The sequence below is a fragment of the Vulpes lagopus genome, chromosome 7 (assembly GCF_018345385.1).
Source record: "Vulpes lagopus strain Blue_001 chromosome 7, ASM1834538v1, whole genome shotgun sequence".
Lineage (NCBI taxonomy): Eukaryota > Metazoa > Chordata > Mammalia > Carnivora > Canidae > Vulpes > Vulpes lagopus.
This window is the reverse complement of record NC_054830.1, coordinates 125,843,808-125,859,659: the sequence shown is the minus strand read 5'-3', so window position 1 is coordinate 125,859,659 and position 15,852 is coordinate 125,843,808. Positions and strand designations below refer to the sequence as shown.

At 31.6% G+C, this 15,852-nt stretch overlaps 1 protein-coding gene across 4 annotated transcripts in view; it reads left to right on the top strand.

Moving 5' to 3' along the window:
- Positions 1-14,760, top strand: part of AP3S1 (adaptor related protein complex 3 subunit sigma 1) — a 66,738-nt gene extending 51,978 nt beyond the window's left edge. For 2 of the 4 annotated variants that reach the window (XM_041760854.1, XM_041760853.1), the window contains 3 exons: positions 5,063-5,170; positions 8,273-8,313; positions 14,147-14,291. In XM_041760854.1, coding sequence (XP_041616788.1) covers positions 5,063-5,170; positions 8,273-8,308 — 144 coding nt within the window. In that variant the 3' untranslated portion in view covers positions 8,309-8,313; positions 14,147-14,291. Of the gene's footprint in view, positions 1-5,062; positions 5,171-8,272; positions 8,314-14,146 lie in introns of all 4 variants that reach the window. The other 2 variants (XM_041760852.1, XM_041760851.1) reach the window with 1 other exon arrangement.
- Positions 14,761-15,852: the final 1,092 nt, after the last annotated feature.

Here is a 15,852-nt window from a genome sequence, read left to right as displayed (position 1 = left end):
TGCTCAGCTTGGCGAGTGTTCTCTCTCTCAAATAAATAAATCTTTTTTAAGAAATCAAGTAATATGGCATTACAATTTTTAAAGTAGACTGATAACTTTGCTTTGCACCTCCTGCACTTATATTTAAAATTCCTGCTTAGATTCGTTTTGCTGCAAGCAGAGATGAAGGAGGTGTTCCTTGCAAAACACATTTTACAAAATATTTATTGAGTGCTAAACACCCTGTAGGGTTATATGAAGAATAGTCCCTTATCCCATTCCTCAAGTAGTTTGTAGTTATTTTAGAAGGATATGTGATACCTGTTTGTGTCTGTGTGTCTCTGACAGATGTACAACCATTAAAGAACATTATACCATTATCCATAGTAAAATATTTTTTTTTAAATTACAATAATACCACTTATCTTTCTTTAGAAACAAAAAAGTCAAACAATACTGAAGGGTATATGATTAAACACTAAGTTCTTACCTTGTCCTCCTCCTTATACCCACTCAGCCCCATCCCACACTGTTTAGCTGAAGTAATTGTTTGGGTAGGTAGGCTTCCAGACTTTTTTCCTGTATATTTTTCAAAGATATGCAGAGTTTTTTTGGTTTAGTGAGTGATTTTGTTTTTCGAGTTCACACAGTGATTTGAGGTCACACAGTGTTCTGTGCCTGGCTTTAACTTCATCTGTCTTTAAATGAATCCTATCAGTACATACATATCAGCTTTATTCTCAGGTGAAGAATTCAACAGAATGATATGTCATATTTTATTTGACCATCCCTATAGTCAGATATTAATATAGTCCAAGTAAAAAATACTTGGTGCAGAGGACTTCATTTCCAACAAGTTATAGCAAAGTAACTTTTACATTCTACAAACAAGTGACTAACTGTAGAAAGGAGTCTGTGAACTCTTTGACATCCTTTCCTTTCCTTATCCTTTTTTATGTTTACTTCAGTCTAATAGAAGGCTTGTTACTGTTAAAAAGTGAAATATGTTTGATTTAGTCTTCATTTTACCCTCCCACTAATTACGTCCGCTCTACTCAAACCAGAATGCTGCTGACATAGTATTTGATAAATATGTGTAATGAGCACTGGGTGATGTGTGGAAGTGTTGAATCACTCTATTGTACACCTGAAACTAATATTACACTGTAATTTAACTAGAATTTAAACAAAAACTTTAAAAACATTTAATAAACATGGTTCACTAATGGGGTAGTGAAAATTGCTTTAAAAAACCACATGGCTTGTTCTTTAACTTTTGAATTTCACGATAATTGAGATAAATAATTTTGAAGAAAAAATTGTATATAATCATTAGATACCTACAATTGTGCAATATTTTTATAAATAGTAATAAAATAAAATAAAGACCATTTAATCTTAAATAAGTTAGAGTAGTACTAAGCAAAAGTCTCCAAGTTCTGCATTGACACATACTATTTACTACCTAAATACATGAAAGTGCAGCCACTCTGGAAAATTCTCTTTGGATTTCATTCAGTTAGCAGAAACAGGTATGGATGTAGGTCTTTTTTTTTTTTTTTTTAAGATTTTATTTATTTATTCATGAGAGACACACAGAGAGAGGCAGAGACACAGGCAGAGGGAGAAGCAGGCTCCGTGCAGGGAGCCTGACGTGGGACTCGATCCCGGGACTCCAGGATCACGTCCTGGGCCGAAGGCAGGTGCTCAACCGCTGAGCCACCCAGGGATCCTGGATGTAGGTCTTTTTTTAAAGTGAAGGGCATAGTGGGAACTTTCAGAAAGTGGTGGAAACCTGTTTAATATACAATTAACTGTGATTATCCCTGGATAGAGAGACCTAGTAACAAGTAGAGGGTGGTGGAGACTTCTTGTTCATGTGTAAGTTTCTATATAGCTTGAACTTTTAACTATTTGCTTATAGCATGATTTTTAAAAGTAAAAATGAAATTAGCAGTTATGGTGTATGTCTATAAGAAGCTATGTGGTTGGGTAGAGGGGCATATATAGGTAAAAACAAACAAAAAAGCAAAAATACATTACTAATGTGGTATTTGCTATTTTTAAAAACACTTAAAACCTATAAAAATTCAAGAAAAGGGGATAAAAACTCATTGAACACTTAGGTAAACATCAAGGGTTTAGTAGATGAGTTTTATTTCAAGCATAGTTATCACCCTTTTATTTCCACTAAAATCTGTTTTAGGTAAGGGACCCTGGGTGGCTCATTTGGTTAAGTGTTCCACTCCTGATTTCAGCCCAGGTCACCATCTCAGGTCTTGAGATCAGCCCCAGGTTGAGCTACTTGCTAGGTGTGGAGCTTGCTTAGGATTCTCTCTCCCTCTCCCTCTCCTCACTGCCCCTCACATACTCTCTTTCTCTCTTAAAAAAAAAAAAAATCTGTTTTAGGTAAAATTTATAAAACAAAATACTAGAATATGTCAGCTATATGTGTTAGGGCAAATCTGAAAGCAAAGCTTTTATCATCTTTCTCTTATGAAGTCTGCCAAAAATTCCTCCCAATTCTTGGAACATGAAGTTTTCTGTCACTGGACAGTTTCTAAATGATCCCTCCATACCTTATTTGAACCTCATGACCTTGATAATTTTGGACTCATCTCCCAATTAATGACTCATCCCATACTGTTAATCTCCTAGAACTTCTACGTAATATATCTCCTCATCTAGAATATATTCTTTAGGCATTTATTATATTTCTAATAAATGAGATTATGCTTAAGGATTTAGCTCGCAGGTCTCATTTGTATTTTTTATCTTCTCTGGATTTCCAAATTTGCTTTCATAGGAGTTATATTTATTTTGAGGACAAATTTACATCCTAGTCCTTCTTGTATTGACACATATGTTCTTAGAATTTCTTGGGTATGACCCCCATTTGTGGGCTATTCATTTTAATACCTCTAAACTTGGTAAACATTTCTAAAATACTGAAATCTATGGCTTCCACTGATCTGATTGTGTTTCTGAGATATTTTTGAAAAGGCAATAGTAAATGCATAAACCTGAGCAAAGTGGGGTTGGTGGAGTTGCTATACTTTTATCAGCATGTATTACAAATTGTGCTTTCTCATGAGATTTTGTTTTAAAAAGGAGAGAGACGTTCCACTGCTAAAACAGAAGTTTTAATGAATTCTTCCACGGCCTATGGCCTTCCTTTTTGAACACTTTTCCTCCATATATTATATGTTAACTATTGTAGGGTAGTTATAGTTTATCATCCAGTAACCTTCTTGATCTTTAATTGAATCTTCATAGATTATGACTAAAAATTAATTTGCCGTATCAATTTCATGTATTATTGTTAACAGAAGAAAACAAGGAATTGGACTTGGATCACTCAGACTTAGGTTTTAATTGTTCATTTGCTACATAATAGTTATTGTGTCTTGAGCAAACTGGGCTGGCTTATTCTCTGAACTGTAACAAAGGTTGATGTGAGAATTGAACTAAATACCATGAGTGTAGCACCAAAACATAGTTTTAATAAATGGTATTTAGTTGCAAAAGAGCAGTTAGAAATGATGGTATTTAGGATTCGTTTTTATTTTTTTTTTTTAGCACTAGTTTTTAAAACAATTGTGGCTTCTGGTTTTGTTTACAAGAAAAGTAATTTCTGTGATCCTTTCTTCAAGAGTTGTACATGAGGTGTCCATCTTTCCAAAATGAAAAATTAGTAAATAATGATAGGATTTAAAAATCATGAATACATTTGCGTGCAGTCTTATAAAGGAATGAAAATAAAATAATATAATTATGTATTTAACCAAAACGAGTTTTTGTTTAAAATAAAACTACTTGGGGTTCCTGCGTGGCTCAGTCGGTTAAGCACCTGACCCTTGATTTGGCTCAGGTCATGATCTCAGGGTCGTGGGATGGAGCTCTATGTCTGGCTCCATCCTTAGCAGGGAATCGTCTTGGGATTCTCTCTCAGTCTCTCTTTCTCTCTCTCTCTCTCTCTCTCCCTTTCTCCCCCTCCCTTCATGCTCATACTTGCTTGCTCTCTAAAATAAATAAAATCTTAAAATAAAAAAATTACTTTATAATATCTTTTAGGTACTATAGTACATACTTTGCATGAATTATTTAATTTCTTATGATGACTGTATGAGGTGTACTTTGCATGAATTATTTAATTTCTTATGATGACTGTATGAGGTGTACTTTGCATGAATTATTTAATTATGATGACTGTATGAGGTGTCTATATTATTTTTATCTCTATTTTACAGATAAGGTAACAATTGTATGTGTACTAAAGGACATACAACTAATATGTGGTAGAGTCAGTATTCATACCTAATTTCAGAGTCTCCATTCTTATTACCACATTATTTTAAAAAGTTATAGCAAAGTATGCTCTTCTGTGAAACCCTAATTTAGCTTTGAGTTGATAATTTTTGATTCAGTAAATACCTATGAAAAAAACAGCTGGATTATATTTTTTCTCCCCAGTGGAAGATGCTATTTTTAGTATTATAAGATATATTTGATGATATTTTTAAAACAAAATCTAAGTATTGCCTGTATGAAAGTATTTGGGATAAAAACATTATTAAAGTACCTACAATAAAAAAGAAATTTTACTTTTTTTCAATCAGGAGCTTGTTATAGTGCCACATAACTTCATTAAATGCCTTGAGCATAAAATAACTTTATGATTATTGGCTAAGAATACGGCATAAAAGGCCATTGTAGATAATTTTTTTAGCATTAACCTAGTAATAGGTTAGGTAGTGTTTATTGATCATTTACTTTGTTCTGAGCACTTCCATGGAGTGGAATCCTTTCAACAATCATTGAATCCTTTCAACAATCTAGGAAGAAGGCACTATTAATATCTGTTTTACAGCCTATTAAACTAAGACTTAAAGAGGTTTTGTAACTGTCTCAGGCTGATTAGTAGTAGCAGACATCTATTATTAGTAGCCCTCTAAATTATTTTTATTTTACACTTCATACTTATGAAATAGTCATAGCAGTGTTTGAAACAAAAGCTGCTGGAGTCATGAACCGTTTTTGTAGTGAATTTTTTTTTATGGACGTGTATTATTTTTCCCTTTAGGTTCACAATATTCTTGCAGAAATGGTGATGGGGGGAATGGTATTGGAGACCAACATGAATGAGATTGTTACACAAATTGATGCACAAAATAAACTGGAGAAATCTGAGGTAAGAATGGAAACTGCTTTAGTTAATGGAGGTAGTAAGCATGATCATAAATTATGCATGATGTGTAGCTTTCACTGTTTGTCCTTCAGTATCACCCTTTAAGTACAGCTGATAGGCTTATTCAGTTTTTTAAAAATGGAATGTACATATCTTAGTATGTTAAATGTTCTGTGACTACTATCTACCTGATAGTTTTGTGTATTCTTTTTTTGGTTATGGTTGTAACTGCCTTGGGTAATAAACACAATTCTAGATTCTTAACAGCTTAAAAAAGAAATGGCCTGTTTGAAGAATGAAATCATTATTTGCTTTACAAAACCTTAGTAATCATCAAGGAAATCTTAGACTTGATATTTTAGAGATGAGTTTAGTGTCGCAGAACTATTTCTGGAAAAGGATAAGAGAGGAAATTACTTCTCATGAGGAAGTAATGTTACAAGTTACAATTGGTGCTTTGCAAGCCTCAGTGAACACTAAAAAAAAGAAATTAATTGCCTTAATCTTTGAATTCTGGATCCTTCCTGGAGGTCACCGACAAGTTGGCTGTTTTATACAGTGATACATACATTCATGGCTTTTTCTGCATTCTAAGGAGAAAGATTTAGTTAGTTACACATGTCTAGCTTTGTGCTACTCGATTAGGTGCTTGAGGATCAACCAGCACTTTAGCATTGTATAAAATCCTACTTTAGAATTTTCATGAGTCTTTCCTCAAATATTAGGCTGAGTATCAATAACAGGTACTTTAGTTGAGCCATTGAAGCTCACATTGTTTTGGTTGTTTCTTATTACTATAATGGAAGTTTAGAAAGATGAATAGTTTTGATATGTCATTCAACATTATACTTGTTACTTCTGGTATTTATAGTCATAACTCAGAAAAATAACTTTTATTTATAATTATAAATACAAGTTCAGGTGTTTGGTTAATTTAAAGTAAATTATACTGCAAAAGCAGCAAGATACTAAAAATATGCTAGCATTAATTTATAGCAGACAAGTAAAGAATTTTTATCTTGTTGGCACTTCAAAGGATCGGTTTAATATAATGCTATGTTCATTGGAATTGAATGAAATATAGGATGATGGATATCAAAAATCTGAGGGTTGGAAACAGTTGAAGCTTTGTATAAAAACATTTGCCAGTGCTCTATTTTAAAGTTAAATAGTCCTGCATTTCTCTTTATCTCACTTTACCATCCCTATGAGTTGCCTAGAGAAGAGGCTTGTAATGGTGAAGAGCTTATAATTATGACTCTTTTAAATACCAACATAGTTTTTATGGGTTCTACAGCCAATTTTTAAAATACTGGTTTTTGAAAAGGGAAAACAAACTAGATTACAAAAAGTTTTGTTTTAGGACATGGAAAAGAGCTCAGAATATTATTTAGTACAGTTGGCTTGCCTTTTATTATTTAGTATAGTAAAAGATTTACTCTGACCTCTAAGCTATAAAGTCTTAAGTGATAACTCAAAGCTCATGTAATCTGTTAAAACTTGCTTTACAAAAACCTATAGATATAGATCCTAAATGCCAAGAGGCAAACAGTGACACAATCCATTAATAATCTGTCAAAAAGGAGTGGATATGTGGTAATTTATGACTTCTGTATAATCATCTGTAAAAAATATATTGACCTTTTTGTCTGGAATGTTCATATTCCAGGTTTCTAACTTCTTTTTATTGATGTATCCTTTTTTTTTTCTTTTTCTCCTTGGTTTGCTATTTACAATACTGACAGAAGTCATTAAGGACCTATAATAATTGCAAAATGGATATTTGCTTTCTGATTGTCCAGTAAAACTTTGTTCATGAGGCAGTTTTTCCTTATCTGTAAGGAGCAGTAAAATACAAAGTTTACATTTTCAATGAAAGTAGTTCAAAGAATACTGTAACTTAACTCTTCACAGAAACAATTCTGCTTAAAATGATTTAAAATACTGGTGGAAAAGCTACTAGTATTTTTCATCCACTGATCATAATTTAATTTGTACAGTCAGGTATTATCTGCTACAAATTAGTTTTTCTCCTTTACTAGAAAATATGTCTAAAGTTTGGGAATAAACCACAATATTATGTTTTTTAATGAAGTGTTTCTCTATATGTGATGTCTGCTAATATTTTAATTACAAAGTAGGATTTTGAATCAAAATGAGGCCATTTAGTCCTGATCATATTTTAATAGATAATGCCAAAAAAATGTTGACTTTGTGTAATTCTTCAGTAACTTTCATATTATGTTTGGAAGAGTACCACCTTTATTCCAGACACATTAAAATGTTAGACTTTTCATATGGGTTCCATTTCCATGTTACTTAACCTGGATATATATACCAAATATATAATTGCAGAATAATCCAAAATTATTTGGTCATCTACTATAAGCTTTAATTAATCTCTTACTTAAATTTTAGTTAAAATTTAGTATGCAAGCAAAAACTTGTCAAAAAATAATTAAAATTCAGAATATCATGATTGATGAAAAAACATGGCTATCATACTTTTAAGATTAAGTGGTATTCAGAATAGCATATATCTTTTTAAAATCAGCCTGGATATAATTAAGATACAGTTTTTAAGATATAACATGGATTTAGCTAGATGCCTTTACTCTGTCAGAAATCAAAGATTTTATTATTTTGGCTTAAAGGTAGTGTATTTCTGGTGATAGTCGAAAGTGAACCGGTTTAATTCCCAGTACCTAGACAGGTAGAAGCAAAGACCTCCCAGATCTTTAAAGAGAGGAGAAACAAAGATATGCTCTGAATGTATTTTCGTCTATCCTGATTTGACAAGAAAATTGGTTTACTGTGACACTGGGGTCTGGGAAAAGGAGGGTTTAAGCTGGGAGGTTGGTGGGATTTGGGGGAAGTATAAGAGGCACTTAGGAATCTTCTTAGGAATAAAGGACTCCCTGGGGGTGGAGGTAGAGGGGTGGAGTTGGGGAGACTTATTAGCTTTTATGTATTTCATGTTATATTTAAGATGAATATAAATGAGATAAATGAGTCTGAATAATAGTCACTACGTTTTTAAAGTCAGTCTTCTTTTTTTCTGAACATCCTGATCTTTCTAGCTCTTTCCATTCTTCTCTCTTACAGACCTTTATCTTTCAATCTCCCAGACAGGACAGGTAGACAAGGTATTGCTGACTTTGAGAAAACTGTACTTTAACAAAGGGAAAGCAAAATGATGTCAAAGGCAATTAATTATTTAGGCCAGACTCAAAAATTCTTTGTGTTAATGAACCCATGTAGTCCCTGTAGCCTATTTTCCATTCTAGTTTCTCCTTGTAGTTTCTTCATCTTTTATTGGACTTACTGTATTTTACTAGTGTTTCATTGATGTCATGTTTGTTCTGTTTTGTCTGCCTGCATTGTAAAAAGAAAGTTTAAATTTTTTGTTCTTTTTTTAAACATCGTCATTTAACTGACAAATTACATTTGTAGAAATGACAGTTTACTTTGTATATAAAAATGTAGAGTTTATTTCCAACATCATATGGTAGAATTAATCTTAATTTAACTCTCACAGATAGTTTTTTTTTTTTTTCCATCTTTCTAAATTAGGAGTCTAACATCAAATTGCCTGCTGGATTCTGGAGGCTATGAATTTTAAAACCAAATGCTGAACATTTAGAGTTTTGTATACAAAGTGAGAAGCAATGAAAGCTTAGATAGAATAGTGACGGTTTAAATAGTATTTTCCCCCACATAATGGTTTTCAGTTCCAAAGTCTTAACAGAATTGCTTTTATGGTTTTGACTAATTTACATGGGCATGTTAAAAGTGGCCAACAAAAAGCGTAAGATAACAAATCTTCTAAAATTGAATTAAATGTTCTAGAAATTGTAATTAAATATTTTGACCAAAATAAAATGGATTTTCAGGGTAGCAACCTTCTGACATCCAAACTTTATACTAAGACTCAATAAAATATTGTAAACCTTGGATATTTTTACAAAACATATTGCCACATATTGAAAATGTTTTTAATAGTTTCCTAGCTTTATAAAACTAAATTTTCTCTGGCATTTCCTATGCATTTTTCATACCCAAAGTTAACTGTGTAAATTATTTTTAAAAATTTTGAATCTAAATGGTGAGCACTTTTTTTTTGTACAAAGCTGTGTAAAAATGAAAACTGAAAATGCTTATAGGACTCCATTTCAAAATTTCAAAATGAAAATACTTTATTGAGTCCCAAAGAGGAAAAAAAAATATATATATATAAATTCAACAAGTTGGATTGCCCACTTTACTAATTAGAAAAAGGCCACTGAGAATTTGGCATTGCTCTTTAGCCACTAATTATTACTTTCTGTATGTTTTTGAAAAGCAGCAACACACAGGCAGCTTTTTAATTTCTTATCCTAAGATTGTAGGCTCTGTCACGAAACTGAGAGTACCATTTTTGGTCCTTAGATCTATATCACTTCATCCCTAGAATAGAAAATACATAATGGTCTCATTTATTCCACTGATCCAGGTCACTGCCAATTTCTGTGTTCTAGTCTTTAATTTATGTCAAATTGTCATTTTCTAGCAAAGAGCCACTTGGGTCTGTTAACTTCCATCACTGGAACTAGTAATTAGCTTTCTTCTCTTTTTAAATCAAATACTTATTGTCAAAGGACAGAGAATAAGAAAAGTGGCCCTAACATACAATGATGCTGGAAAGTCAGCTTGTGAGTTGGTTCTGCTTCTTACCTTGACAATGAAGTTTACTTTGTTCTTCTACAAAATTATAATGAGGACCCATGGAAATAAAATCCATGAACTGGACATTAGTCTGCTGTATTTATTTCACACAGGCAAAGCTGTAGTAGAAATTAAAACTAAATTGAAGATTATATTAAATGTATTATATAATTTAGAAGGTTTTAAGATTTTTAAATATTCTAATTTTGATAAAATTTTTTATAAAATGTTATAGTTCTTACTCACTAGAGGGTTATCATTAGCATTTCTAACCTGTTTGTTTATAATTGGAATATTAAAGCACTGCTTTTAAAAGCAAAGAGCAAACCTATTACAAATTCCCAGATTAAGAGTTAGTCTACCTTACATTCAGAAATTAAAATACTGACTTTTTCCTTTTTGCTCAAAACATACATTCAAAAGCTGCCATTATTTTGTTAATGATTTTGAGTCTGAAACCATTTAATACTGTGTTTATTAATGTTGATGTTCTTTCACTTTGCTGTTAGGGCAAAATTATGAATGTGCATATAGCAACTTCAAGGAGGAAGGGTGGGTAAAAGGTTTTAATATGTATGGATTATTCCCACTACCATCTTACTCTGTATGTAAAGTGTGAAAAAAAATATTTTAAGATGGTAGGATAGTATTTTATGTATTAGATGAAATAAATATCTAGATTCTTTCCTTTTCCCTTCGAGAAAGTTAATTGCTTATTGCATGAGGAAAAGGGAGCCTTCCGATTCTTTGAAATATATTTTAGTAATGCTGCTTTTTCACTTTTGCTTGCACATATTTTGTTTATTTTTGGGTCTGGCAATTTAAAAACAAAATCAAAAACAAATCATATCCATCCATTACTATCTTTGTGATTCAAGTGCTTGAAATTTCCAAGAGTATGTCTGTATAAGTCTTCTATCTGTTTGGCCTCATTTTGGTATACTTGCAGACTTCATTTTGTTTTCTTTCTCTTAATTCTGTTAATTTATTTAAACTCATGGGAGAGAAAACATGACCATTTTTTTATATACTGTACTTCATTCTTTCATCCAGTTCATACTCTTAACTGCTTTGGATTCATATATTTTTTTTTGTTAGTGGAGTTGCTGCAGTTTACCTGCCATGGTGGTGCTCGAGTATAACAACATAGATGGAAACAAGTTATTTCTCCAGTAGGGTTTCATTCTTTTTATTTCTGCTTGGTATCAACTGTGTAATCTTAAATCTTTAGGAGTTATGTGTACTGTCAGAAATATCTTAATTTTACATTTTAAATTGTACATACTACTAACAAGTCAGGTAAGCTTCCTTTCTGTAAATTTTAGCGTTCAAAAAATTAATTAGTAAAAGTTGTTGCTTTGAATATAGTATCTTACTGAAAAAAAATCTTAACAAAATGAAAATTATTTTATACCTCTCTGTTGGTAAACTGATCTCCTAATGGTAAATTACCTCTTTCACATTTTATTCTTTAATAAAAATGTTTCAGACTTCACTTTAATGGAAGTCTGAAAATAAAATTATAGTAGTTCTGGTTTTGGCTACCTGAGAAGTCTTATTTCTAAGCCCTAAGTTTTTATATATAGATATTGATAGCTCATTTAAGCATCTACTTACTGACCAACAATCTTTTTAATATTTTTTATATATTCTGCAAAATCTGATTTCTTAAAATGTTAGTTTAATTAAAACTTAATGAAGTACGCATTACAGGTTTTTTTTATTTCCTACCATTTAAATTCATGACATACTATACAAAAGTATTGAACATGCTTGAGAAATAATTTGATTCTCTTAATTCATTTGCGTGTTCTGAATAGTTACCATCCTTTGCATGTCTATGGCTTGCTGCTTATGTTTAGAGGAATTGTAGTTTGTTGTACTTAGAAACTTCCTTTGGTTTTACATAATAAGAACTTGGCACATTATGCTAATTAAATCAATTGCTATATTGACTTTATGTATTCTCATTAGCAGCCAACAGTCGACACCATCTTTGGTCACAAAGAAACAACTTAATCTAAAGAAATTTAATAACAGGATGCATTTTTATTCTCATTTTCTTTGCTTAAGTTCAGTTTAGCTGTTCAAGAAGGCTTCTTGACAATGACGTTTAACTTAACACTAAGAAAATTATTTTTACTATTTTTAAAAGTAAAAGTCATAGTATCCAGTAAAATATACATACATATCTACCCTCTCTCTCTCTTTCTGTCTCAATAATAAAAATCCTCTAGTAATTTGTGTTCTTTAAAATATTTGTATTCATATATTTTATCGATACTTCTTTATAGTCTACTAATCATTTGTATCCTATATAGACACATCCAAGTAAAAATAGTGATAAATTGTTTTTTTAATTAGAAGAATTACAAAATCCTTCTACCTGGAGAACTGATACTAGCTCCAGGATGTCTGTAATTTTGTGTAATAATTTTTGTTCCTTGGCAGACAACATATTTTTGGGTAAAAAGAAGAGAGCCTACAAGATGGTGAACTACTTTGAATTGGATCCTTCTTTGATCCTAAATCATTTTAAATTTTGGTAGCTAGACGTTAAACTTGAAATAATCAGGTTAAAGACCCTTTTGTATATGATACATGCCACCCTAAACAATATTTATTCATATCTCCAGTATCTTTTGGGGGGGTATAAAAATAACTGCATTGTTTCAGGTAGGTATAAATGTAGAGGTCAATCAAAAACAACTTTCCTCCATTAAATTATAAAAATTGAATACTCCAGCCCTATTCATTCTTTAATTGGATATGGAGTGTTTCATTTATATTATTGTCTGTGTGGACCATATTTATTATTAATACTATTTTACTGATTTTTTTATTATTTTCCAATTCTGACTTGATAATCCGTGGCTTTTATTTCATTGCTTAACAATGTTTGTATCCTTTATTCAGCAAATAGTTTACACTGGCCTATTTTGTATCAGTCAAGATTTTTCTCAGGTAACAGCTTTATTATTATTATTATTTTAATTAACAAAAGAGGTAGGATTACATAAGAAAAAAAAAGCCCTAAAATTTCAAAAAGGGACATTAAAACTAGTATTTCTAATTACACAGACATTGTCTCATATAAGCAAAGTGGAAGATTTGTTTTTGTTATCTAATTGTCTCTGCTTTTGTCAAGATGATGTATGCCACTGAACTCAGATGTGTTTGTTGGCTTTATTATATCACCTGAATAAAAATTGATGAAATATTAATCTAACTTAAACCTTAAAAGTATGAAGACTGTTGTAGCTATTTGAAAAAGGTGACATATATGCATTTTTCTTTTATTTTTAAGCATATGTTTTTCAAAATTATTTCACAAATGATAAATTTCCCTATTAAGATGAAAGTGAAATATTGTGACACTAATGCTACTGGAAGTTTTAAAATTCATTTAATTATATAAATACTACCTTTTGCATTTAATACTATTCTTTGTCCAAATTTGTATATTGTAAACTGAACATATGTTGTTGGATATACTTTATATGACACAGTACTTTTAATCATTATATTTTTTTAAAAATATTTTTTCTAATGCATGGAAGAGTTGGAAAGATCCTCTTGTTACAGTTTCATTTTTAGAAAGAACTCTTCTCTGGATTGAGGCTTACTTTAAAAGCCTGATTTTTTTTTCAGTGTTTCAGAACTTTCCTAGAAAAGTTTAGAAGACCCTCCATAATTAAAATAATTTAAAAAAATTTGTTGTTTTGAAATGTTTCAAGGGGTTGGCCCTAAGAAAAGGAACTAAATGAGTTTGATCTATTACTTTCATTTTTTATTTCACAGCACATTTTGATAATAAAACGCTATTTTAAAAGCAAAAAAAAAAAAAAAAAAAAAACCAAAAAGCCAAAAACAAAACCCCAAATCTATCATGACTATTGCAAAAGATGTTTAAAAAGGAAAGAAACTAATGTAAAATATGCTTCATGCTTATATCATAAGTCAGGATATAGGTGAAGACCTAGTTTTGTCATTTGAATATTATATATGATATCTAAGTAGTACAGGTTAATTTGTATCTAAATCTTTATGTTCTTATCACTGCATGTATTCACTGTATTTTTTAATGTGTCAACTGTTTTTCTCTTTATAGATTAGAATTTCAAAGTAGTCATCCCACACCAATTCAAACTACCATCTGGTCTCTGAGCTTGTTATATGAGAATCTTTTATCATTGTTCTCCATTTTTAGTGTTTCTTGATGAGCTACACCTGAGTTGTACATTTTCTTTTTCTTTTATTTGCTTCTGTATACAGGCTGGCTTAGCAGGAGCTCCAGCCCGTGCTGTATCAGCTGTAAAGAATATGAATCTTCCTGAGATCCCAAGAAATATTAACATTGGTGACATCAGTATAAAAGTGCCAAACCTGCCCTCTTTTAAATAAAAAATTTAAAAGGCCACTCCCAGGTAAAATCCAGGGGGAAAAGTCATCTAAGTTTACCATGCACTTGTTTACCAAAAATAGAGGAGGAGAGTCTTAACTTTTGCTCTTGGATTTAAGTCAAGGTACTGTATAAAAGTTGTGTAAAATCAGTATGAAAGTTCAATGTTGCTTTTCTTGCTCAGTGATTTTGAAGAAATTGAGTAGTTCCAGTATGATATTTCTCTTTCTTTTCTAAACTGCATTCCTGTGCCCACCTGAAGGCATGCCTCTATGTATTGGCTACTACAGTATTTCAAACAGTATTTGAGACATTTCTTTAAATTATGTACAATCCACAATGTTGGTGTTTTGTATGGATCACAAGTGCAGCATTCCATAATTCTTTCTGTTATTTGTCATGGTTGTTATTTAAAGAACCAAATATGTATTGCATGAAAACATTATGACCTTTCCTCTTAGTTTAAATAAACTCCAAGGTAACTGGACTTCTAAAGTACCTTTCTGTTTGCCTGATATCTACTTTAGCAATAATTTTTTTACGACCTTCTGACTCAACAAAGTAAATAAAAGTATATTTTATCACTGTTAAACAGTTGTTGATGTTGATTTATTTAATTAATACTTAATATTTTACTTTGACTATTCAAAAATTCACTAAATTGTTCTAAAACTCAGTTACTTCACACGTCAAGATGAATGTATCAGGTAGTGTAGTTATGTACAGATCTGAGGTGGGAGATGACAAATCTTTTTCTAAAATCCATATTGAGAAATTACAAAAGCTATTTTTATAAAGATAGGTGTAAGTTTTTCACCTGGTCCCTTCTTGCTCAAATGATGAAAACTGATTTTGGCAGATACCTAGTTGCTTTTGAACACAAAATCCTGTTGGGCTTCACTTGAGTGTTCCATCCCAAAGTCAAAGCTAAATTGTTTTCTTAAGTTTTAATATTCTCATATTCTGATTTTTCATTATTGGCCCACATTTTCGTATTTGGTCTTATATTCTGAACTGTGGATGAGGTTCCTCTTCCAGTTAGACCAAGGTTGGTGTTTTTGTTTTTTTGCTTTGTTTTGTTTTTTTAACCGTTCTAGTCCTCCCCAAATGTTCTTTTTGACACATTTCCTTAGATGTGTGGCATGTATGAATTTTACCTCATGGGCTCTGGAATGTAAGAAAAATCACTAATATTTATCTAACTCTGAGCTTCCTTCAATTGAGGCCATAGAAATTCAGTCTGTGGGATCCCTGGGTGGCGCAGCAGTTTAGCGCCTGCCTTTGGCCCAGGGCGCGATCCTGGAGACCCGGGATCGAATCCCACGTCGGGCTCCCAGTGCATGGAGCCTGCTTCTCCCTCTGCCTATGTCTCTGCCTCTCTCTCTCTCTCTCTCTCTCTCTGTGACTATCATAAATAAAAGTTAAAAAAATTTAAAAAAGAAATTCAGTCTGTGATTATTAGGATTTCCATCAGTTCAGAGATGTGTAAAAGTTCTACAAAGCAGAACATTTAGAGCAGTCCTTGGTCTTCAGTCATTTGACAAATGTTCTTTAAATGCCTACTGTGCCAGCTCTCATG